The 25,223-nt window shown below is 47.6% G+C and overlaps 1 protein-coding gene across 7 annotated transcripts in view; it reads left to right on the top strand.

Moving 5' to 3' along the window:
- Window positions 1-25,223, top strand: part of LOC146180427 (DNA-binding protein RFX2-like) — a 158,142-nt gene that overhangs the window by 45,616 nt on the left and 87,303 nt on the right. For 3 of the 7 annotated variants that reach the window (XM_084576020.1, XM_084576018.1, XM_084576021.1), the window contains 5 exons: window positions 8,263-8,304; window positions 17,838-18,053; window positions 18,474-18,655; window positions 20,233-20,352; window positions 20,907-21,204. In XM_084576020.1, the coding sequence (XP_084432146.1) occupies window positions 8,263-8,304; window positions 17,838-18,053; window positions 18,474-18,655; window positions 20,233-20,352; window positions 20,907-21,204 (858 nt within the window). The remainder of the gene's footprint in view (window positions 1-8,262; window positions 8,305-17,837; window positions 18,054-18,473; window positions 18,656-20,232; window positions 20,353-20,906; window positions 21,205-25,223) is intronic. The other 4 variants (XM_084576022.1, XM_084576019.1, XM_084576024.1 and 1 more) reach the window with 2 other exon arrangements.

Below are 25,223 nucleotides of genomic sequence, written 5' to 3'. Positions count from 1 at the left end.
TTTTTCCTCAAGTTGCTGCCCTGACGTCTTGTGCTGCTACGAGTGATGAGCTTCCTGTCGACGCCCTTCATCGAGCTATCGCGACCGACCTTACGTCCGCCCAACGGGACCAAATAGCCGCCCTCCTTCAGCGCTTCAGTGCATCTTTTGACGTGTCCCAGCCTTCCTTGGGCCGCGCCTTGACCGTTTCTCATGCAATCGACACTGGTCCTCATGCTCCCCTGCGGCAGCGACCATATCGCATGTCGCCCACTGAGCGCCGCGTCATTCGTGACAATGTCGCCGATATGCTTCAACGGGGCATCATACGACCATCTCATAGCCCTTGGGCCTCCCCCGTAGTGTTGGTGACGAAGAAAGATGGCACGATCCGCTTCTGTGTGGACTACCGGCGTCTGAATAAGATAACCCGCAAAGATGTTTACCCACTACCACGAATTGACGACGCGCTAGATTGTTTGCAAGGAGCGGAGTTCTTTTCGTCGCTAGATTTGCGCTCTGGCTATTGGCAAGTACCGATGGCTTCCGCTGACCGCCCGAAAACAGCCTTCATCACTCCCGATGGATTGTATGAATTCAATGTGATGCCGTTCGGACTGTGCAACGCCCCCGCCACCTTCGAGAGAATGATGGATAGCATTCTCAGTGGGCTCAAATGGGAAACGTGTCTTTGTTATCTAGATGACATTGTCGTTTTCTCGAAAGATTTCCCTTCCCACCTTCTGCGCCTTCAGCGTGTCCTTACGTGCCTTACTGAAGCCGGCCTACAGCTCAACTTGAAGAAATGTCACTTTGCCGCTACCAAGCTCACAATACTTGGTCATGTCATATCCAAGGATGGCGTTCTACCGGATCCTACCAAACTTCGTGCCGTCGCAGACTTCCCCAAGCCCACAACCTTGAAAGAACTTCGAAGTTTTATCGGTCTATGTTCGTATTTCCGTCGTTTTATCCGAAACTTCGCCAGTATCATCGCCCCTTTAACGCAACTTCTCGCCGGAGGCCCGAACCTCTCCTCTTGGTCACCAGCCTGTGATGCTGCGTTCAGTACACTACGCCGTCTACTGGTATCTCCCCCTATACTCCGCCATTTTGACCCTGCCTGCTCGACCGAAATACACACTGATGCAAGCGGCGTAGGTCTGGGCACTGTTCTTGCTCAACGGAAACCTGGATATTCCGAGTATGTCGTCGCGTACGCTAGTCGTACCCTCACGAAAGCAGAATCGAACTATTCTGTGACCGAAAAGGAGTGTCTGGCCATCATATGGGCCATTACCAAGTTTCGTCCTTATATTTACGGTCGCCCATTCTACGTTGTTACCGACCACCATGCGCTCTGTTGGCTATCCTCCCTCAAAGACCCCTCCGGCCGCCTCGCCCGCTGGGCGTTACGTCTTCAGGAGTACGATATCCATGTCATCTATCGATCTGGACGCAAGCACACCGACGCTGATGCCCTTTCCCGTTCACCACTTCCTAACGACTCGACGGCTGGCTTCGTTTGTGCCTACGATATGTCGCCGCTCAACATTACCAACATGAAATCTGAGCAGCAGAAGGATCCATGGATATCCTCCCTCTTAACATTCCTGTCTACGCCCGCAGAGCTGTCTCCGTCACGTGCACTTCGTCGTCAGGCCCACCACTTCGCCACTCGTGATGGACTTTTATACCGCCGCAATTACCATCCTACAGGGCGAAAGTGGCTTCTCGTGATTCCGCGACATCTCCGTGCCGAAATCTGCACCTCTTTCCACGCCGATCCCCAATGCGGCCATGCAGGTGTCATGAAAACCTATTCTCGACTGCGTACGAGATATTACTGGCGCGGCATGTACCGCTTCATTCGTCAGTATATCCGATCCTGTACCGCCTGCCAACGTCGCAAGAATCCATCCCCTCAGCCAGCCGCTCCGTTGCAGCCATTGCCTTGCCCCAGCCGCCCTTTTGACCGTGTCGGTATCGATCTGTATGGCCCGCTTCCGACCACGTCGGCTAACAACCGCTGGGTCATCGTAGCCGTCGACCACCTAACCCGTTACGTGGAAACATCGGCCTTGCAGTCTGCCACCGCACGGGATGTTGCTTCGTTCATTCTGCATCGCCTCGTTCTTCGTCACGGCGCACCGAAAGAATTGATCAGTGACCGCGGACGTGCGTTTCTTTCCGACACTGTCGAAGCCCTCCTCAAACAGTGCCAGATCATTCACCGGAGCACCACAGCGTATCACCCCCAAACGAACGGCATGACTGAGCGATTTAATCGCACTCTTAGTGACATGCTAGCCATGTATGTTGATAGCGCTCACTCTAATTGGGACCAAGTGCTGCCTTTCGTAACGTACACCTACAATACGGCTACGCAGACTACGACTGGGTTCTCCCCCTTCTTTCTTTTATATGGTCGTGAACCCACGTCCACCATGGATACTATCCTGCCCTACCAACCCGACGCTTCAGAGACCACTCTACTGTCTGAAGCGCACACATTTGCCGAAGAATGCCGACAATTGGCGCGCTCCTTCACAACGGAGACCCAGGCTCAACAAAAGCATAACCGGGACCCTACAAATACAGCGCCTTCATATCCCTCAGGTGCCCTCGTTTGGCTCTGGGTGCCTTCCTCTGCACCCGGCCTCTCATCCAAACTCCTATCGCGCTATCATGGACCTTACCGCATTCTCGAACAATCTTCTCCCGTCAATTACGTAGTAGAGCCCTTGAACCCATCTCCAGATCATCGCCGCCGCGGCCGAGAAACTGTACATGTCGACCGCCTCAAGCCGTATTATGATCCCCCTACCCTTTCCTCACCATGAGTCGCCAGGATGGCTCCTTTTCCGCCGGGGGGTATTGTAGTAATCCCGATCGCCATCAGCTCGCGCGCCAACCCGAAGAGGTAGACGAAGTGGAGCCGGAGCCTTGTTGGCACTGCCCTGTTGATTAGAACGCTACCCCCGTCGCTTTGGTTTGCGGACGTTGCTTGCGGTCTTGGTGCTCCAATAAACCCCTTACAAAGCGTTAAGGCCAGCTCACATGGAAGCGATTGAGCGAACTCAGCGACGAGCGGCAGCGACAGAGCGAAAAATTTCCAACTTGTTGGAACAGATTTTTGCGTCGCTGTGGCAGAAATCGCGATCGTTTCCGCTCGCATGTGAAACAGCCTTTAGTCGGTGGCGCGTCCCTCCGTTTTGACCGTCGCATCCATAGCTCATTTATTGGCAGCATGCCAAGATGCGGCACGGCGTGTCATCTTTTGACTATACCTTTGATAGCTCCTACGGTGGCGGGGAGCAAGCTTGGCAGAGTGCCCGTGATTTATTACGCCGCGCTTGGGGTGGGCGTAGTCCACTGCCACAAAACCATTGGAAAGCGTGATAGCTGCATATGCCATTTAAAGCGAACAATGCTAAAAGCCGCTGTCATGATCGCAGCTGACCGCATACTTTCGCTGATTCATAGACGCAAGGATGGACGGCTTACAAAAAAAAGGAAAAAAAAGAAAATGCCACTATAGATTACGCTGCGCTGCATGTTCAGCATCATAACAAGGATAGATGACTCGCAAAAAAAAAATATGTTGTTTCTTAACATCCGCAGCTGCCATAGCTTACGCTACCTCGCACGGTCAGCACAAGGACAAGGAGGATCGACTCGCAAAAACAAGCAACAACAGATCTGCCTCTTCTTAATGTCCACAGCCGCCATAGCTTACGCACGTTGAGCACAACGACACGAGATGCACATCACACATCAGCTGCCGCGCGCAGAGGGTTCACAACACACACTGGAGAAAGCGTCCGACGTTCTGTCTGCCACAGGCTGAGCTGGCTTGTCGGCGCCTGCATAGTGCATACTGCTGCGAACGAAGACCGGGAAAGAGAGAGGGAGAGAGAAAGCTTGGCAGTAGAATGTGTACACCCTTGTGCTTTCACCTATTGCGTTTTTCTCCTCTCCCGAACACCAGAGCTGCATTGGCTGTGCCAGCTCCGTACCAGCCGTTGCCAAACCGGTTCCCTCTCGTTCCTTCACGCACATGGCTTGCAAACATCACGTGCTAGCACATGGCAAACAATCACTGCAGATGCGCACCTTTGGGTAAAGGGTGCGGCGTTGTCCTAGACTAGCCGTCGCTGAACTGTTCCCTCTCATTCCTTCCGCACATGGTTTGAAAATATTCCGCGGCAAATTGCCGAAGGTGATGCGACCGTCTTTGGGGAAGGTGCACCTTCGAGAGCATGGTGCGGAGTTCGATATACCGAATGGCTGGTGAAATTGTAGTTCGATATACGACGCAGCTTTCCTATACTTTACATGGGATTTTTATGAAGATATTTCATGAGTTTGCTATGACCAAAATTCGAATTACCCGGGTTTGATATATCTGGGTTTGACTGGATATGAACACAATTGATTGAAGTTTTCAACATAGCAACCAGGAAATCATGTTATTCAGAAGAAAGATAGTGTAATATTGGAGATAATTTTTACTGCCCAAGATTTTGAGCATATAAATTGGGAAATCGTACAAACAGGGAATGTATCAACAAGGTTCTACTGTATAGACTCTGTTTGTTCCGGTCAATACATTCCAGCTTGCTATAACTACTGGCCAGTGCGCTTGTATTCGGGTAGAATTCTGAGCGACGAGTAGGTATGAGCAGGCTGCCTGCACGAATGAAAACACAGCACTCAGTTGGCTTCTCTGTGTTGCACAGGTGTTAACAAGGGGTGCAGTGTTCAAAAGCAGCGTCAACCAAAACGGCTTCTTTCAAATTTCATTCAGCGGAAATACATGACTTAATGCTCACCTGATGAGGCATTGCTAGTACTAGCACATCTCTTTATGCTCCCTTGTGATGGCTGGTATGTGCAATGATGCCCCAAACTGACTATGGGAGATGGCATTTCTGTTTCCCCGTTGCAATTTGAAGACGGGAGGCACGCTGTGTGGTTGTGCGGGCTTTCTTTTCCAAGATGCCAGTTTATTAACTGAGAATGAGGGGCTGGCATGAAACAACAACGCCTGCTCCTTGGTTCCTTCCTCGAGGGTGCACAGCATGTCGTGGCATGGAGCTCTCGGTGTTACATTGTCATGCATCCTGGCAATGAGCTCTCCCTTCAGAGGCCAGTTGGTGAGGGTTGAAGGAGATGACAACACATGCACAGCCTGAGTCACTTTCCTGCCCACGAGAAAAGTGGTAGTTTTTTCTTTTTTGTAGCTGTTACTTGATACCCAAGTGATTTAATTTTAGAGGGAATTTCTCTTTCTGATGGTACCAGACTCATCCAATATAATTATCCGTGAGGCAATGAAAAATTTGTTTTTTCTTTTCATTAAAAAAATTTGCGACTAATGAGAAAAAAGTATATATATATCAGAAGTGGCACACGGAAAAAGGTTAATCTATGCATTTTCTGCAGCAAGGATCGGTGCATGAAATGAGTAAATATCTATTAGAGAATATTTTGAACTAAGCGAAAAAATGTGGCCCGTAGGGAAGATCACTGCAGCAGTGCCAAGGTGGTGATGGCAGATAAGAAGTGCAACACCTTTAGAGCAGTGACAGAACTATTCAAGTGGGGGTTGATTTGATGCTGTTTCACTGTCTGTGCTAAAATTTGATGACCGCCCAAAATGTTGCGCAAGAAGCTGAAGGATTTGCATGGCTCTGCTGGCATGTTGTCAGCTGACTCAGCTTTGAGGGGCGGAGGGGTTAAATCCCACCATGCAGTGAAAAAATGAAACAAAAAACAAAACTGAGAGATTAGTTCCTTTGCTACCCACTGTATGGCTCCAGCAGTCCAGGAGCGCTTTGAAACAGAAAACTTTGAATGATTTTACCGTAAAAAGCAGACTTTGCATTTGTGCAGGCATGGACAGAAAAGTGTTAAACCAAAGTAAACTTTGAGATGTCCTCTCAAAGTGCGCGTCACATTAGCCTGCACACATGTCATGCAAAAGCCTGTTCTGCTGTCAAGTCTAGTGGTTATGTATTGAAGCCATGCTGCCATTGTTCCGTGGCTATTTTTGTGCAGATACAGCAGATCTTGAGATGCTGATGCGCACTTGAAACCCCCCCCAATAACGAATTTGCCGCGAATGATAAAATGTTTTGTTGCCTTGAGAATTTCATTATCACAAAAGTGGAACTGTACAGGGTAGTACGTACAAACATGTCCCTGTGGAATGAAACTTTATTTGAGAAAGTCTGTCATTGTTGTCTGCATTAACTGGTTGGCAACAAAGTGAACACCTCTGTGAGCGCTGTCTTGTTTTCAGTGTTTCTGTTGTCCCTGTTTTTCCGCGCTAAGCTTCCAGCAAAATTCATGCACCAACTAGCCTGCAAGAATGCTCTGTATTCACCCATGTAGTGAGACCACTTACATTCTGATGGTGTCGCAGCGCTTGGCTGTTGGCATTTTTATTGTTCAAGTAAAGGCCTGTTGTGCTCTGCATACTTGCCGGCAGCTTGCTCAGCGGTTATCTCACCGCGATTGCCTGGTGTTGTCCACTGCCAGTCAGATCATGCCATAAGAGCATTGTTAGAAACATGTCAGGGTGGCTCCTCTGGCAACACTGGGGTTCCCATTTTAGGATCCCCGGGTCAGAAATGCTTGGGAAAAAGAGTGATGTTCATGTTTCATATGAGGAGGTGCTCCACGTTTTGGTGGACATGCATTGTCCGTATTGTTGTCCTTCAGCAGGGCCTTAGTGTTCAAACTACTGCTGTGTAACCGTGTTCTCCTGTGTGCACGAGAGGACTTTTATTATTAATTTTGAGGATGATGTGCTGTTAATGGATGTTCAATATTCTGGTGATATGCTGGTGATAGTTACTGGGGCCATGCACCATTAGCCTCTAGTAATCACGATTGTTGGCTTTAACCTTTTTGCTGTCACGAACGTACCGGTACGTTTTCACGCTTCCCCTCCTCAGTGCCGCCGATGTACCGGTACGTTCTCTATCGTGCATTCAAAACTCCACACCTGAACATGAAGAACATGAGCGCGAAACTGGCGCACTTGGACTGGCTGCGTCATCTGTCAAATCTTTCTACAAGTTCGTATTTTTGTCCTGCACTGTGTTGGTATGTATATACTGAAGAGTATAGAGCGACTGTTCCCACCCTCGCCATCTTTTTTTTTTGGGGGGGGGGGGGGGGGGGCGTAGTCGCTTCGCTCACGCTACTTGCTCGCGCTAAGCGGTCATGCGGTGCATGCGTTTTGCGGCACACGCATGCGGTTATGGGTTCAAGGGTTGTTCAGCCATCTGCTGCAGGTTTGCAGGTTTTTATTTTTATTCTGTTGGCGTTTTTGCTACGACGCGTCAGGTTGAGGGTCGCGCGCCGTTACCTTTCGACGCATGACTCGATCACTGCTTTTGCTCTCTCTTGCCGCGCCCTTGCTTGTGGCTAGCAGCAGCAAAGGAGGTTGTTTTAGCCTCTTTCTATGTCTCTCTGTCACCTTGATTTCACAAAGTGCCATTTCTCTTCGTTGTGCGGGCCACCAAAATTGAGTCCTTCGTATGCGCGGTTTCTTTTGGATGGCTGACCGTGCGTGCGGGACCTTCTACTGTGGACTGGAGCGATGGCTCTTTGATTATGAATACGAGCTGAGCTCGGATTTGGACTCTCAAAAGTATCAAGCAGTGCTTTTTTTGTTTTTTATACTATCTTCATTAACCTCATTTATAGTCAGGCCGATGATGATTATGTTAATTAACACCTGCAGAACACTGAAATGTGCATATTGCGTTGACTATGTTATTTGTATAGCAATCATAATAAAAATAAATCGCTATGCTCATTCCTTGAAACCAAGCCGGCACTGTGGGTGTGTCACGGCCAGAAACACGCGACAGCGAGAGGGTAAATATCATTCATGATGACTAAGTGACTATTTAGTTAGGTGTGTATTCACACTGAATTCATGGAATCCACATAAATGACTAACTGTTTTTTTTTTTTTTTTTTTTTTTCTTGTTGTGATATTTGTGTTTAATCAAGTGGATTTTCATTAAATACAATTGGGCTGCGCAATGAATGTGCCTGTGGCACAGGGAGTCCTTTGGGGGCTTTTTCAGTGCTCTTTCTGGTGGTGAGTGTCTGCATGCACTGCAGAGTCCTGTCCCCACCGTTTGTGTTTGCAGTGAACCGTCCCTAAACCTGATGCCTAACTGGGAACTAACACAGGCTTTTCTTTTTTCTCTTGTACTCTCCCCTCTTTTTCTCCCCAAAATTTTGTGCTGCGTGCAGGCTCTGGAAGTGGCGGAAGTTTCCTTTCTAAGCTCGAAAACAGTAAGCCATTTACTAACCTTTCTGCACATGCATCGTTATTTTTGTTTTTGCTGTTACCTCTGGAATGACTGCATGCTTTGCGCGCCTTAATTTGTGTGCCCGTCTACAGGCTGGAGCTGTGAACTGAGGTTTGACCCACGTTGCTCTTAAAATGCAGAGGTTTATGTGATCCAGGCATGTGGAAGCAGGGATAAGAACACTGTATGATTTGGACATATAAAACATGACTAAAATGCCTCCATCACCATAAGTAAGCTAGACCACTTGACGCTCCAAAGCAGTTCTTTTTGAAAAGTGAGAATTGCTTTTGCAGGGATCTGTGCGCAGAATGCACACCTTCCCTGTTCTTGCCTAACCTCGATAAGGCACTTATGGGTTTGCATCCCATTGTGTGGATGGTGAGCATTGACCAACTGTAACATCACGAGATGATAAAAGAAAGTCCGCGTGAGCTACAGAGCAGTCCCAGGTGGTGGGTAGTTGCGCCCAGTATGTTGTGCGCGGGGATGCTGACAAGCAACACTTTTGAAATGGAGAGGAATTTGAGATGCTGTTTCTCCCATGGGCAACTAGGAATTAGCAAAGCGTCTGCAGGAAGCACTGATCGTCACTTGAACAACTTGGCAGTGTGAATTGGTGCTTAGTTGAGCAATTCTTAAGCTTTCGGGAACTGGACGTCATCCCTGCAGTTACAGGAGAAAAGAACAGGCAACAGCTGTCAATTCCTGTTAACATAGAAAAACATTGTACTCATCAATTCCTGCACAGTGCAGTGCACGGTTAAAACAACGTTCCCACCTTGCTTTGTCTAGGGAATGGGCTTACATAGCAAAATGAGCGAACAGCACTGCACACAGGACTGTCTCCCAATACCCACGATGAAGGGAATAGTATTCAGATGAATCCTCTGAGCGCACCACTTGTTGACACCACAGTGTTTCAGCATCTGAGCAGTTGGGAACCCCGTCACATTGAAATCTTGTGTGAGTTTATTTACAACACCTACAGCACCCAAAGGCATGAGGCCGATGCATGGAAAGGAAGTCGAGAAAAAAAGATAATAATGGCACTACAGTAAATGAACAAAGCACGTTAACGAAGCCACTGCTCAAGCATTTATACATCCAATAACAGAGCCCAAAGCAAAATGTCACTTTATTCTTTGGAAGTTTAGTCCATTCGCTGATGAAAAAAGGAATAATGGAAGACATTTGGGTCACACAATAAGGAGGCAAAAAGTATCCACTCTAACTTTGGTTTCTTCCGCACCTGTTCCCATCCCAGTAATACTGCAAACAAACACGGCTTTGTTCCCTTTCAAACATGCCAGTAAGAAGTTTAGTACAGGCATACTCTAAAATACATCTTGTTAGTAAAGAAAAGTAGTTCTGAAATTCAGCATTTTGCCAGCCAATACGTATTGGACATGTTTAGTCCCAGCCCAAGAGATATATTTATTGATTCCTGTGTGAGGTGTACTCGCTTTCGCATGTGACACCATCCTGGCGTTGAATAGTGGCTCACCCTACTTGCAACTCAGGATGGCAATAAGAGCCTGTTCACATAATTTTGGATTCGTGTTTTGTCCGCAGAAATGCTTCTTCGGTACGTTTATTATCCTGCATTTTTTGAAGGCTGTCATTCGTACCTGGTGTGCATCACAAGCACCGTGGTTCTTAGCATGCCTCTTCTTGCACCTCATAACGCTCAAAAATAACGACACCACAACTGCCATTTAGGCTCAGATTTGTTCGGATTCACATATAATATGGGGCATTGAGTTTGGAAGAGAAACGTTGTATTATGTACAAAATTTAGGCATTCGAACCCCAAGCATTCTGGAGGTGTGTGCTAGAGTTGTGAAAAGCAGAGAAAGAGAGTCTCACCTGTATACATCCTCTTCTGTGGCAGGGTGTATACAGGTGAGACTTGTGCATAAGTGACCAAATGCATAACAGGTGAGCAGTGGTGGCGCAGAGCTAGAGCATCTGCTGCCTTGCATACGACAAGACTGTGGTTCAAGTCCTGGTGCCATGCAATTCTCCACTGGATTAAAAAAAAAAAAAAATCCACATATCGATGGAATTGCATTAACGGGTTTTAGGTGCAACCTTATGCCGGTGAATACCCCTGGAAACTCGCCCCCTCACCAGAACAGGATTTGGCCACCTTGGTGCAGCAATCGGCCACAGCCTCCCATGGTCCTAGCCCTCAGTCACTAGTGGCTATGGAGCAACTGACCACAGCGGCCGTCAGACCTGCAACGCAGCGAGGGGTGCTAAGAATTTTTTTGGCTCCGGACAAGCTACCATTGGAAACTGACCATGGCAACGTTTAATGCGAGAACTCCAACTAGTGAGACGAGTTTAGATGGAATAGAGGGTATGAAATGAGATATCATAGGGCTTTGTGAGGTTAGGAGGCCAAATGAGGCGTGCTACTAAAAGCCGAGCATGCATTGCGTTATCGAGGTTTACCCAGGAGACAAGAACTAGGAATAGGTTTTCTTGTCAATAAGGATATACGTAGCTGGCAAACAGGTGAGCTCTGTAGCAATAATGAGAGGGTGGTAATCGTGGTGCGCATTGTATTTAAACTTAATAGGTGGTATAAACTGAAGGTTGTACAAGCATACGCACCTTCATGTAGTCATGATGACCAGGCAGTCTAAAGCTTCTGTGAAGTTGTAGAATCGGTAATGGGGAAAGTAAAAACACAGTTTACTATACTTATGGGCGACTTCGATGCCAAGGTAGGCAAGCAGCAAGCTGGAGACCAGGTAACTATGACGTTGGGTTAAGCAATAGAAGGGGAAGTTATTAGTTGAGTTTGCTGACCGCAACAGCTTGCGAATCATGAATACCTTCTTCAGCAAATGGGAGAACCGGAAGTGGACATGGAAGAGCCAAAACGGGGAGACTAAAAATCAATCTTGTGTTGTAAACCCGACATTATGCAGGATGTAGAGGTAATTGGAAAGGTGCGATGCAGTGACCACAGGATGGTAAGGTCTCGAATTAATGTTGATTTGAAGAGGAAGAGGAACAGGTTAGTGAGGAAGAAGTCTATCATCGAATAAGGGGTAACATAGAAGAATTCAGGCTCTTGCTGCAGAATAGATATTCAGTGCTAACCGAAGAAGCCAACCTTGGCATAGAAGTAATGAACAATAATTGAGTTCGCGGTAGAAGTAGGGGTAGAATTGTTAGAGTGGATGCCGGTAAACTTTCAAAGGAGATGGAAGATTCGATTAAGAAAAGCTAAAGTATGAAAGCTTCCAATGCAACAGACCAGATAGAATTGGCAGAGATATCAAAGCTAATCGATAAGTGCAAAGGGGCCAACATAGCATTGGGAAGATCACTCGGCACAGGTCTCTCATGGGCCTCTCCAGCCATGCTGGCCTTGGCCTGTAGCCGAATCGCGAATGCTTTGCCAGCATTCTCAAGGAATGCATTGGTTGCGCCTTCGAGAAATGTGGAATATTGAATGCATTTACAGTTGTGAGAAAGGTGTCTTTAGCAAGCGACTCGTGGCTAACAATCCACTGGACGATGGTAATCGCAAAAATGCAGAATCTGAGAGCACTCGGAGGGCGTGTATGCCGCATCCGGTGTTAGGTGCAAGAAGTGTGAGCGCGTCGCATGCTAGCTGGCAGCTTGTGCGTTGCCATCGAGAGCTGGAAGGTTTTAGAACAAACTGATTTCCAGGACGAATGTGAGCTATTCTTCTCACGGTCCGATCTAGCATGTCAGTGCAAGAAGGGGAGGGAATCAACACCGGTGCATGAAGATGTGTTGCCCTGTTCATGACGCCTGGCGCGAGGTGGTGTTGGACGCGAAAGTGCGGAGTGCAGCTACAAAATTTAATGCAAATAGTCTCTTTACTGATCTTTCCTTGCTCACAGTATACGTGGATGAGAAGAGTTTTTTTTTTTTGTTTTTTGTTTTTTCATTTTTAATATCCCGAAATTACTCCTAGTATTATATGTGGGTTTTTATGTAGCTTGGGGACCAATTGCAATAAATGATTTATGACCTAGACAGAAGAAGCAAAGGTAGGCCTAAAAATTAATATGCAGAACACTAAGGTAATGTTCAACAGCCTCGGGAAGGAACAGACAGGTTGTGAAGCACTCTAAGGGGTAGGCAAATATGTCTACTTAAGACAAGTAGTAACCGCAAATCCGGACCACGAAAGGGGGAATAACTATGAGAATTAGATTGGGATGGAGTGAATTTGGAACATGTTCATACATGATAACAGCTTATCAGTATCGCTCAAGAGGAAAGTATACAACAGTTGCATCTTATCTGTACTTGCCTGAAACGGGGAGGCTAACGAAAAAGGTTCTACTTAGGCTGAGGACAATGCAGAGAGATATGGAAGTGAAAATGGCAGGTATAACATTGAAGGGACACTGCAGCACTTGTGCAAAAATCAGGCTTTCAGCAGAAACCCAAAGTTTTTCATGCTGTGAATTCGAATATCAGATTGAAATCAGGCAGAAAAAGAGCAGAAATAGCCTTTTTCCAGCAAAAATACGTAGCCCGCGTGACTGGGCTCACCGCGGGTCGCGCTGCTGCCTGTGATTGGCCAAGACGTCGCGTGATGACATTTTGAGGACCGGGGAAGCTGCCGATGCGGCTCCATCGATGCGCTGCATGCCGTTCACAGCTCTCTGCCGCTTTGTAAAAGTCATTATGGCACGCCATTTCCACTCGAATGACCATAAGGTTTTTCACCGCATGAATCTGTACCAGATGCGCCCACAAACGATGCAGCACTTCTATTGTGGAGAGCGCAGGCTTTGCACGAAATCTTGCTGTGGTTTGAGTAAGGCATTTTGAAAAGTAGTGTGTGTCGTTATTAGCAGAATGGTCCTCAAAGAAGCCTCGGCATGCATATTCTTGAGAGCAGCGAACAATGCACTAGGCCTCCCGCCCCGCAAGAAAAGTCATTGTTGTGAAAAAAGGGCCGTGGTGTACCAAATCCTGCTTTGACTGCCATGCTTTGTACATAGGTGAAACGAATTTTATGGACAGAGTGAAGCAGTACACAGCTACTGGCAGACAAATTAACTGTAAGCTTAGCGCTGTTGCCGAGCTATGCAATGTACGCAAGGCATTGACGGAGCTATTGTGCTCGAGACCAAGTCAAACACTCACAGAATGCTTCTTGAGTCATGGGACATTTAGCAGATGTAGAGAACCTCTCCCTTTTATCGTACGCTCACAATATAAGATAAGTGAATTGACGGCTGATGTGTGTGGAAAGCCAATCTGCAGCTCCACTGAATCCACACACTTTCACGAGGAAACCATGCTCTGGAATGTCTTTTTACAAGAGCCTCGTCGGTTTCATTTCTAATTTCATTTTCATCCCCAAACAAGGCAGGACTTTGTAAAATGACGAGGCCATACACGAACAACTTCGATTATTGCTTGCTTGGACGCATTGAAGGAAAACTCGCTGAGTGCACTCCATACTTGAATGGTACAGGCCTTATCTTTAAATAATGCTCCCGTAGGTGTCTCATGAACATATAAGGCACATTTCGTGCTGGAAAGGATTTCGCAAAGCCGTCACAACCTAGTTGCGACACAACAGTGGGCTCTCCTTAACTATCTGCTCGTTCGCAAAAGATCAGCGCGTGCGGCTGATGAGCTGTCTGATGTTTAGCAAAAAGTGCATGCAGCTGATAAATTGTCTGATGTTTAGCAAAGAAGCCTCTGCGCATACGTTTGCACATAAAAAAAAAACGTGGCACACAATTACAACCATGTGCCGATGCTGTCTGCCCATCCTACCGTGAGATTGTACTTCATGAGAAGATCGCAATCAACACTAAACGCGAAGGTTCACATACGAATGAGACCTTGATATTCAGAAACTAATGGAACTACAGTCGGGACTCAGAAGTACAAGCCTCCCCTCCATTTTTTTCCTTCAATAAACGTGGTTCTAGGGAATCATGACTGGCACGACCCTATGTGTGAGGAAATGGAAGGAACCACGTCATGGTTCAGCCATGGCTTTTTGACAAAGCCCAATAGAAATCGCATTAGGAACAAACTGCACGAAGTCACAGTTACGAAAATGCTTTGAGTGGAATGTTTCCTTTAGTCTGCTTGAGTTTACCTCTCTTCTCAGCAGCGTCCCATTGCGCCGCGAGCGCTTGACATTGCAAGAAACAATGGAAGACGACCTCGTCGCGGCCACAGCTGCTCGTGCATCCAAGCACATAAAGAGCAGTGTTGTATTGGGGGCACACAGCACTTATACGGAACCCAAGCTCAAGTTTCGCCGCGCGATGGCAGCGCCGCATTCCTGGCATGGTGGCGAAATGTGAAACGATGGGACATCGCCGGAGCAGACGCTCCGCTAGTTTCCTATGCACGTGCGGCGATCGAGTTGCGCCTGGCGGTGATTTGGCGATACAAAAACGCTTCCGCTGATGCGAAACGGAGGTACTAAGTAGCATTGTGTCATGGGTAGCCACAATAGTAGGCGAAGCGCCAAAAGACGAGGCTCACGTGTGGAACTTTGCAGATTTCATTGCAAGCGTTTCCACAAGACCTGTTTTCCAACCGCATGACAGCACTCTGAGAAGTCTCGCGTTCTTTGTGGAAACGAAAAGGGCCAATTTTCCCCTCTCCATAAACTCAGAAATGTTCGACAGTTGACAAAGACGTCTTAGAGAGGCATCAAAAGAGTACAATGGTTTTACACCATGTATACGAAGTGAAGGGGGTGGAGGATTATCCTGCTCTTCGCTCCGCGCGTGTCTTTCTTTGCCGATTTTCTGTGCTCTCTCCCTGCTTTGCGAGTGCTCTGAAAGCAACCAAATCAACAGATATCCTGCGTGCGACGTCCGCGATCGACAATGATGTGTAAATGTGCCCTACGATCAAGAAAATATCTAGAAAAGAGGCCTTTTTTTGTGTGTGGGGAAGGGGGCGGGGTGGAAAACATGCTTGGCTGAGCCGCTTTTACAGATTTCCGCAAACTGGCCAATAAATGAACCAACATTATTATTATTCATAACAAAAATATGTTGGAAGTGTAATACAAAAGCGATCCTAGTTATGGCTCGATTGACACTATTCGCACGGAGCACCCTATTCGCGTCACAGGTTTCGTAAATGCAAACCAAATATAAATGAAGCACGACCATTTAGTAAGAACCGAAATGAAGCACGATTGTAGTACAAGCTTGGATTTTACCTTCCTTCCGAACCAGCGAGCCGGTTATGTTGCGTGCAGCGCGCGGAGCACGCATGCGCTTTTGAGACTGCTAGCGTTCGTGCCTTTGAAAAAACATCTCCTCCTTCGGACTATGGCTTATTCTTCTACTGCAAGATTTGCTTTAGTAACGTCGTAATAATAAAAACAAAACCGTATATAGATCTCATGCTACAGGCCAAAACTATCAACAAGCGAGCAGCTTTATTTCAGAGTACTAATAATACTTCCGCAGTTTTTAAATATATTATAATGTAGCGTGTGCAACAGCAACCGCTAGGAGGCTGCTCATCGAGAGTCTCGTGCGCGGATTCGGAAGTGGCCCCGTGGCGTTCGATGAGAAGAATTGCTGAAGTCGGCTGCTGTCACTCGGTTCTCTGGACCTGCTCTCCTGTGCCTGCTAGATCAACCCCTTATTAAAAACCAACCTTCTGGTTACGGGCTTAAACGGCTACGTGACAATATACGACAATATAGTTACATAGCTGACTTACCTCGAAATAAACTTCCTATGTTTTCGCTAACGTGGGAAACGCATTCACAATCAATATGTCCTCATCGCCGTCTGTCGTCTGCTCTACAGTGCAGACGTGAATAAAAATTTTCTCGCCTATAATTACGTTTCCTTCATGGAAATACGCAGCAGGTTGTCCAATCATCAAGACGGAATGCAGGCGGCATGTCGCGATGCGCCTGCGGGGGCGCGTCAGGGCGCGTGCTCATTCCAGAGAAAGCGCGCGGCGCACGTCGCGAAGGCAGCGAGCCGAGCCGGCAGCGTCCCAGTGTGTGTTTTTCTGCCACAGATGGCGTTGCCCATCAGGAGCCGCAGCGCCGCCCAACGATGCTTTGGGAGCCTATTAAGTTTACATGTTTTGTACGTCCACAACGCATGCAAGACGAGGAACAGCATACGCTGAGAGCTTCCTCGGGTGGCTCTGAGTGCCTCTGGATTCTCAAAGTGATGTCACAATGGACGGAGAAGCGAGGTTTCTCTCTCTGCTTTCCTCCTCTGTAGTAGTCGCGAGAGGCACGGGAGATTTGAATTGTGTGTTTTCAGTTGGTGATTGCACTGGTGTTTTATGTATAATTGAAAAATAATTTCACAGGCATGATCAACAAATAATCTACTTCAAAAATATAGAGTATTAGCTCATTCGAAAACCGCCGTAGTGTCCCTTTAAGAGATAAGAACCGTGCAAAGTGGGTCAACAAAATAACTCGAGTTAGTGACATTCTAGGGGAAATCAAGAAGCAGTGGGACATAGTGCAAAGAGGATAACAGATGGTTGCTAGCTTAGTGTGTTCAATTGTATTCCAAGGGAAGGAAAGCAGAGCAGAGGGTGAGGTTAAGACGTTTACAGGGGTCAAGTGGATGCAGCTAGCACAGGACCGGGTTAATTGGAGGAATATGGGAGAGGCCTTCGCCCAGCAGTCGGCATAGTCTGGCTGTTGATGATGATGACTAACATAACATTTCCCTGGGAAGTAGGATGGACAGTTGGGCGAGTTGGTACAATTGCATAGTGAGTGGAATAGCGCGAAGACACGAAACACAAGAAGAGAAGCACAACAGACGAGCGCTCGTCTGTTGTGCTTCTCTTCTTGTGTGTTTCATGTCTTCGCGCTGTTCCACCCACTATGCAATATTTCCCTGGGAGTTTGAATAACCTCCCAGATTACTGCCGACAGTCTCCCAACTTCTGGCAGTGCGTCAGTCTAGGAAAGGTAAAGTGGGGGTTAAAGACGATACCCGTGGGTCCGTGCACCATCTATGTTGCCGATGAATAATGGATATAAACTGTTAAAAAACAGTGCTTGTCTGTCATGATGAGGATGTTGGTGCTTGAAGTGCCTGTGTATTGCCCTGAATAAAGGATCAGTCCAGTGTTCCATCATGGTTTGATGGCCACTCTGCTTCTCCAAAGTTTGTCACAATGGCTTAGTGGGTGTGAACCCCGTCATTTGGACCTGTGCTGCCTTTTCCTGTAAAAATAATTGTGCTGGTTTTCGGAGTCTACGCTTGCAGACAGCTTTGCTTGGCAGGGAGGGACAGATACAGGGGCGAAGCATCCACAACTGTGTCATTCTGCCAAATACACCAGTTGGTCTGGTGGCATCTGCTTATTGTAACCTCGGACCATTGCCACTTTAGAGAAATGTGTCTTAAATAACAAATATTGACCATGTGTTTCAGTTTCTTAGCCTCCGCTCCATTGCGAGAAAAAAAACATACATGCTGCTTTGTTGGAGATGCCAGTGGTTGTGAGGGCATGTGGTGGCGATTGCAGGACGACCAGCGCAAAGTGGTCGAGATGATGTCAGCATACCCTGGCGACCAGTGCGTGGTGCAGACCTTGCAGGAGGCGTCCTCCATGCCCCTGGCCACCACACCAGCTGCCGCCACTGCACCCACTGTGGCGACTGCTTCGGTTGGTGGCTCAGCCCAGCACTCACCATCGTCTGGTGGCCAGCACCAGAACATCCGAGACATGGACATTATCCACGTATGTCTCGTCCTCTACAGCGGACCCCACTCACGCCAAGCACATGCACTGTGTTTGGTTGCACCTTGATGTAGTAGCAAGGCATAGACTCCTTCGAAATGACTCAGGCTGTGTGGTTTATTATGCAACGGTTAGCATTGGTTCTTGGTGATGCTGCCGCTGGTGACCAGAGAGTCTGGGGACATGCCTTTCATTCCAGCTAACTTGTGATAGAGAATGCATGAGAATATAAAGGGGGGAGAAAGCTGCCGATTTTGACACGAAACTCTTGCGAGTGCTCTTTGTGAAACTTTTCTGTTGCTTTTTGCACTGTTTTTCAACGATCATTTCTTCTTTGGTTTGGGATGCCAGGAATTGGTGTGTTTTTGGAATAAAAGGTGTAATGTCAGCCTGAGAGGGGTGAACCCTGGCGGGGTGCAGGTGCAGTGGCTTATCGACAACTACGAGACAGCGGAGGGGGTGTCGCTGCCGCGGAGCACGCTGTACAACCACTACCTGCGGCACTGCGGGGAACACAAGCTGGAACCCGTCAATGCCGCTTCCTTCGGAAAGCTCATCCGCTCCGTCTTCCTTGGACTGCGCACGCGGCGGCTCGGCACCAGGTGAGATCCCTGCTCTGTTATTTATTTATCCACCGATTGCGCACATTTTCTTGCTTCTTTATCACTAGTCGACCAAGGTCTGCAATTCGGAGTGCTCTACCAGTCGCATGCTGCCGGAATGTCTAGTCTGGAGGATATGCATGCATCTATTGACAAATATATCTACAGCATACCATAAGAGAAGGGCAACACCAGGACGACGAACAAAAAGGGAGAGAACACAGACCACAACACAGGCGCTACTAACTGACGAAAAAAAAACAAAAAAAATACCATGTCGAACGGAACCTGAGCAAAAGTAGCGCATGTGCTGACCTAAGAGAACAAATAATAATAAATTGAAAAAAGGTGTGAAACAAAACTGGGAGATTACAGTTGTTTTGAACCCAAGAAGGCTAGCTCTCGTTTAGACAAGGAAATGGGCGCTGTACCAACACAGTTATCTTGCAAGGCAGCAATCTGTGCAGCTTCCACAATTTCATGAGTTAGCTTATCTCTACTCTTGGCAATGACTGAGCATTTATCCAAAAAAGGCATGCACTGGCAATCTTTGCAATGCAAAGCTAGATGGCTGTCGGTATGTCTTCATGTTGTTATATTGTGCTCCCGAAGCCTTTCGTTTAGGCACCTACCAGATTGTCCAATATACTGCTTGCCACAAGAGAGAGGAATGTTGTACACAATGCCCTCAGTACATTTAACAAACCTTTTCCTGTGGCGGATGGTACACTGCTGCTTTTGGGAGCGATATGTGGAGGGCAGGGATCTTTGTCATAACACACTGAGTTTCTCTGGGGCTGAAAACACCACGCGAGTGCCTGCCTTTTTTCCTATTTTCTTGAGATTGTGCGCGAGACAATGGATGTACAGAATGACAGCCAACTTGCTCTTCGTTTCTTCTGTGGTGTCATCTACAGCATCCAAAAAGAAGCAAGTTATCAGTGGCAACACACTAAGATGAGACACTCTGCATGACTGCAACCAAGGCTTATTTGTTCTGTTTTGATACCTGTCAACCCTTCCGGTTTTCCCGGAAGAATTTTGACCAAACTTTTCGATTTTACGACCACTGTACTAAATCTTGCGATCAGTCCCGCGCAAGAATGCTGTGCCAGTTTTGACCAATGGCAGTGTGGTGGTCGTTTGTAGGTGGCCATTGACGGCGGCACATAGCTGGAGCAGTATATTCAGAAGCTTCGCTGCCTTCAGTCTCATCTCTGGGCTTGCTTCTTGCTGTCGAATTGAGCCTAGCTTTGCCTTGTGTATTATTATGCTTTATATTGCATAACCAGTTGTTTAGTGCATTTTTCTGTACATGCCATTGTTTTGCTTTAAGCATGCCTGTAACCCCCTGCTGAAATCACTGTGAGGTGGCTGCAGTATCTAAATGAATGAATAGCATAGCTGAAGATGGCTGCGTGCCTAGACTGGTGCGTGTGCAGCCTCAACCCTGCAACATGATGCCACTGCATCTTTGTGCATGATCTGTGCCTTCCATGACAAGCAGTCAGGCATATACTACATATTCACTCTGTGGGGTACAGAAGTGTGGACTTGATTCTTCGGTGGCTGTGCAGGGGCAACTCCAAGTACCACTACTATGGCATCCGGGTGAAGCCCAACTCGCCGCTCAACCAGATCTCGGAGGAAGTGACCACCACTGCACTTCGCCAGCAGTCGTCCACACAAGCCAAGAGGTATGCTCTCACCAGAGCAACGCTCATTAGTGTCCTTATTCTACCTCAAAAGAACTCACCATTTGATGAGGGAAATGTTGGCCGCATTTTGAGGCCGCCTTGCCAGGAGCCACAGGTATCCTTGGTGTTGTGACACCCCTTACAAGCTGTTTCACTGTGCTGTTTTGACAGACTTGGAGAACGCACAGTTGCTGCTTTTGCTAGCGTGAAACTCTCACAAGGGCAGCTCAGTGTTTGGACTAATGTTTGAGATCGTCTGCTTTATCATCCCACTAGGCATTGCGCATGGGCCATGTGGCCTCAGCTTGTCAAGCAAGGTTAGTATTAAACATGGTAGTACCATGGCTGTACCTAAGAATCTCAACATAACGGCTTGAGAGGCTAGTTGGTGCTGCATCGTATTCAGATATGTGGCGCAAAAAACACAAACACAAGAGAAGATCTTCTCTTGTGTTTGTGTTTTTTGCACCACATATCTGAATACGAAGTACCTAAGAATGTTTGCATCCTGAGGTGCCAATTCTAGACTGCTCAGAAGCTTTTCCTGCATCCAGATTCCGGTTGAGCGGGACCAAGGCTGGGCTGTCGTCGGACGCATCGGAGGCCGGAGGTGGCGGAGTAGCAGCCGTCGCGAGCCAGGCAGCCGACTCTGCAGGCGCGGTGAGCAGTGCCACCCCTCCCATTGCGGCACAACCCTCCTCTGCGCAGCAGCAGCATCACCAGTACTTGGGAGATGCTTCGGCTGCAGTGCCCACGCTGGCCGAGGTGGACTTTGGCGGCAGCCCCTTGCCTGAGGGGCTCACCCGCAAGGACGTGGAAGCGTTCCGCCGACTCTACAGAGATCACTGTGAGGCAAGTCTGCTGGACATCCTTAGATGTGTTTCAACTTGTCCAACCAGCTGGCCCAAATTGCCATTCTGGGATGGGCATAAAATAGGTCACCAAGTTTAAGTTCAATGAGGGCTGAAGGTGTATGGGGCTTGCATGGTCAGCCCCATACACAGCCCCAGTTTGGACACAGTGCAAATGATGCGTCAAAAGCTCATCAATTTTAACTTCAAGGGACTCAAGTTCCATGTATAGAACTGACAAAAACCACTTGCTTTGTGGTAAATTATGTAGTGCTAGATTAGTAGTGATCACCTGCAGTTTAGTTTGCATTTTTGTGGGGATTGTAGAATGCTCCAGGGTGGAATTCGTCTTCTAACAACAGCGCCAACAGTCAGACCTGTGACCCCCGGTGTGGGAAGTCACCACTATGGAGGGGACAAACACAACTTGCATACTCAAAACTGGCTTTACTCTGCCTGAGTAGTTATACATGGCAAAACTGAGCACTCGAATACAACCGCCATAGTGACCAAATGTCCCGCTTGCTTATTACCAAACCATATCCCGTAGGAGCACTCGAGCAGATGTTGCTCTGGCTCGTGATTCCTCTGAGCAACGCCAGTTCAGTTCAGGCGTTCAGTCGTGTCCGACTCTTCGTGACCCTATGGACCATGTCACGCCACGCTTTCCGGTCTCTCACTATTTTCTTAACATCACATAGCTTCATCTGCAATGCCTCGAGAATGCCATCTAACCATCGCGTTCGCTGCCTACCCCTTCTCCGGCGACCCTCAACCTTTCCCAACATCAAATCTTTCTCCAGCGACTCCTCTCTTCTCATCAGATGACCAAAGTAGCTGAGCTTTAACTTTAGAATTTGACCCTCCAATGAGCAGTCAGGGTTTATGGTCGACAATATCGACTGATTTGATCTTCTGGCAGTCCAAGGAACTCTTAAGAGTCTTCGCCAGCACCACAATTCAAACGCGTCAATTCTTCGGCGGTCAGCCTTTTTCACAGTCCAACTCTCGCATCCATACATCACAACTGGAAAGACCATAGCACGAGTTATACGGATCTTGGTTGGCAGATTAATGTCTCTGCTCTTTACTAGGCGGTCAAGGCTAACCATTGCTCTCTTTCCCAGAAGCAGGCGTCTCCTAATTTCATGGCTGCAGTCTCCTTCCGAGGTAATCTTGGCGCCCAAGAACAGAAAATCTGTCACAGCTTCCACTTCTTGTCCATTGATGCTCCAGGACTTGATAGGGCAAGACGCCATGATCTTCGTCTTTTTAATGTTCAGTTAAGCCCGAACTTCTCACTCTCTTCTTGTACGCGCATCAGAAGTCTCTTGAGTTCCGCTTCACTTTCTGCCATTAAAGTGGTATCATCCGCATATCTAAGGTTGTTGATACGTTTTCCAGCAATCTTCACTCCAGCTGAAGACTCGTCCAGACCGGCCTTCCTCATGATGCACTCCGCATATAGGTTAAATAGGCAGGGCGACAGTATGCAGCCTTGCCTCACCCCTTTCTCAATCGGAAACCAATCAGTAAGACCATGCCCAGTTCTGACTGTGGCCTCTTGCCCTTCATAAAGGTTCCTGAGGAGACAGATGAGGTGAATTGGAACTCCCATCTCTTGGAGAGCTTGCCACAATCTGCTGTGATCTACGCAGTCAAACGCTTTCGCATAATCAATAAAGCAAAAGTAAATGGGTTTCTGGAACTCTCTTGCTTTTTCCATGATCCAGCGAAGGTTGGCAATTTGGTCTCTAGTTCCTCTGCCCTTGCGAAACCCAGCTTGCACGTCCGGAAGCTCCCGATCCACATACTGCTGCAGCCTACCTTGCAGGATTTTTAACATCACCTTGCTAGCATGCGAAATAAGCACGATCGTGCGGTAGTTGGAACAATCTTTGGCACTGCCTTTCTTTGGAATGGGGATGTAAACTGACCTCCTCCAATCCTGTGGCCACTGCAGGGTTGTCCAAATCTTTTGACATAATGTATGCAGTGTGTTAACAGCGTCGTGGTTGAGGTTTTGAAGCAACTCAGCTGGAATACCATCAATTCCGCTAGCTTTGTTCTTAGCAAGGCTGGCTAAGGCCCATTCAACTTCACTCTTCAGGATGCCCGGCTCGAGATCAGTAATCACAACCGTCCTATGTTGGGTTTGCACATCCGGGTCGTTCTTGTACAGTTCTTCTGTGTATTCCTGCCACCTCTTCTTTATCTCTGAGGCTTCAGTGAGGTCCTTGCCTCGTTTGTCCTTTATTACGCCCAGCTTAGCACAGAAGCTTCCTTTGATATCTTTGATTGTCTTATACAGAGCTCTTGTGTTCCTTAATTGGCTGTTGTCCTCAACTGCTTGACACTGTATGTTCAGGAAGGCATTCTTATCTCTCCTTGCTATTTTCTGAAAATCCGCATTGAGAACCTTGTATCTTTCTCTTTCCCCCATACATTTTGCCATCCTCCTTTCCTCAGCTATTTGCAAAGCCTCTTCAGATAACCAGTTTGCTTTTTTGCATTTCTTTTGCTTTGGAACTACCTTAGTAGCAATTTCTTGTATTATATCACGAACATCAGTCCACATCTCTTCGGGCTCTTTGTCTTCTAGATCTAATTCTTGAAATCGATTCCTCACTTCCACAGCATATTCTAATGGAATCTGATCCAGATCATACCTGAAAGGCCTTCTAGTTTTCTGCGTTTTCCTCAATCGAAGCTTAATTTTGGCAACAAGAAGCTGATGATCGGTGCCACAATCGGCCCCAGGCCTTGTTTTTACTGCTTGTATAGCGCTTCTCCATCTCTGCCGGCAAATAATATAATCAATCTGATTCCTGTACAGACCGTCCGGTGAAATCCATGTGTACAGGCGCCTCTTGTGCTGTTGAAAATGAGTATTCGCTATGGTCAGGTTGTTTTCTTGACAGAACTCTACTAGCCTCTGCCCAGCTTCATTTGGCTCACCAAGACCGAACTTGCCTGTAATTCCGGATATTTCTTCACTCCCGACCTTAGCATTCCAGTCTCCTATGAGAAAAACGACGTCTGATGATGGGGTGCGGTCTAAAAGGCATTGTAGGTCCGCATAAAATCTCTCAACGTCAGCTTCTTCAGCAGCAGTGGTCGGTGCATAGACTTGGATAACTGTTATGTTGAAAGGGTGACCTTGGATCCGAAGTGAAATCATTCGGTCGTTTTTGGGGTTGTACCCTAGCACTGCTTTGCCCATTCTTCTGTTTACTATGAGAGTGACCCCATTCCTTCTCTTGGATTCGTGCCCACAATAAAAGACATAATGGTCGCCGGAGTTAAATTCTCCCATTCCGGTCCACTTGAGCTCGCTGATACCCAAGATATCAATGTTCAATCTGTCCATTTCTCGCTTGACGATATCCAGTTTACCTTGCGTCATAGATCTTACATTCCATGTTGCTATGTGGTATATCTCCTTGCAACATCGGACTTTCCGGTCGCTTCCCGGCACATCCACAACTGAGCGTCCTTTTGGCTTTAGCCCAGCCGCTTCATTCGTCCTGGAGCTACTAGGAATCGCCCTTTGTTCATCCCCAGTAACATGTGGGACGCCTTCCAACCTGGGGGGGCTCATCTTCCGGCGCCATATCATTAATGGTATTGTGACTGGCCATAGGGTTTTATTGGCAGGAAATACTGGAGTGGGTTGCCATTACCTTCTCCAGTGAATCACATTTTCTCAGAACTCTCTGCCGTGACCTGTCTATCTTGGGTGGCCCTACACAGCAGAGCTCACGACTTCATCGAGCTTCGCAAGCCCCTCCGCCACGACAAGGCAGTGATCCATGAAGGGGCTGAGCAACGCCACCTGGCGACAAATTGTGGATATATTGTTTGAACGAATAATAACGCATTTAAAGGCTGCCGTTCCCGTCGCTCTTCTGGCGCACTGGATTGGCATCACCCACCTATGCACTGATGCCACTGAAACATCTGTTCGACTCCTGTGTTGTAGTTTTCTGTTCTGAATTTCTTTTTCATTTCCCTTCACCG

This window comes from Amblyomma maculatum, chromosome 8, assembly GCF_055883805.1.
Source record: "Amblyomma maculatum isolate TAMU_Amacu chromosome 8, ASM5588380v1, whole genome shotgun sequence".
NCBI classification, from domain to species: domain Eukaryota; kingdom Metazoa; phylum Arthropoda; class Arachnida; order Ixodida; family Ixodidae; genus Amblyomma; species Amblyomma maculatum.
This window is presented reverse-complemented; position numbering and strand designations above follow the sequence as displayed.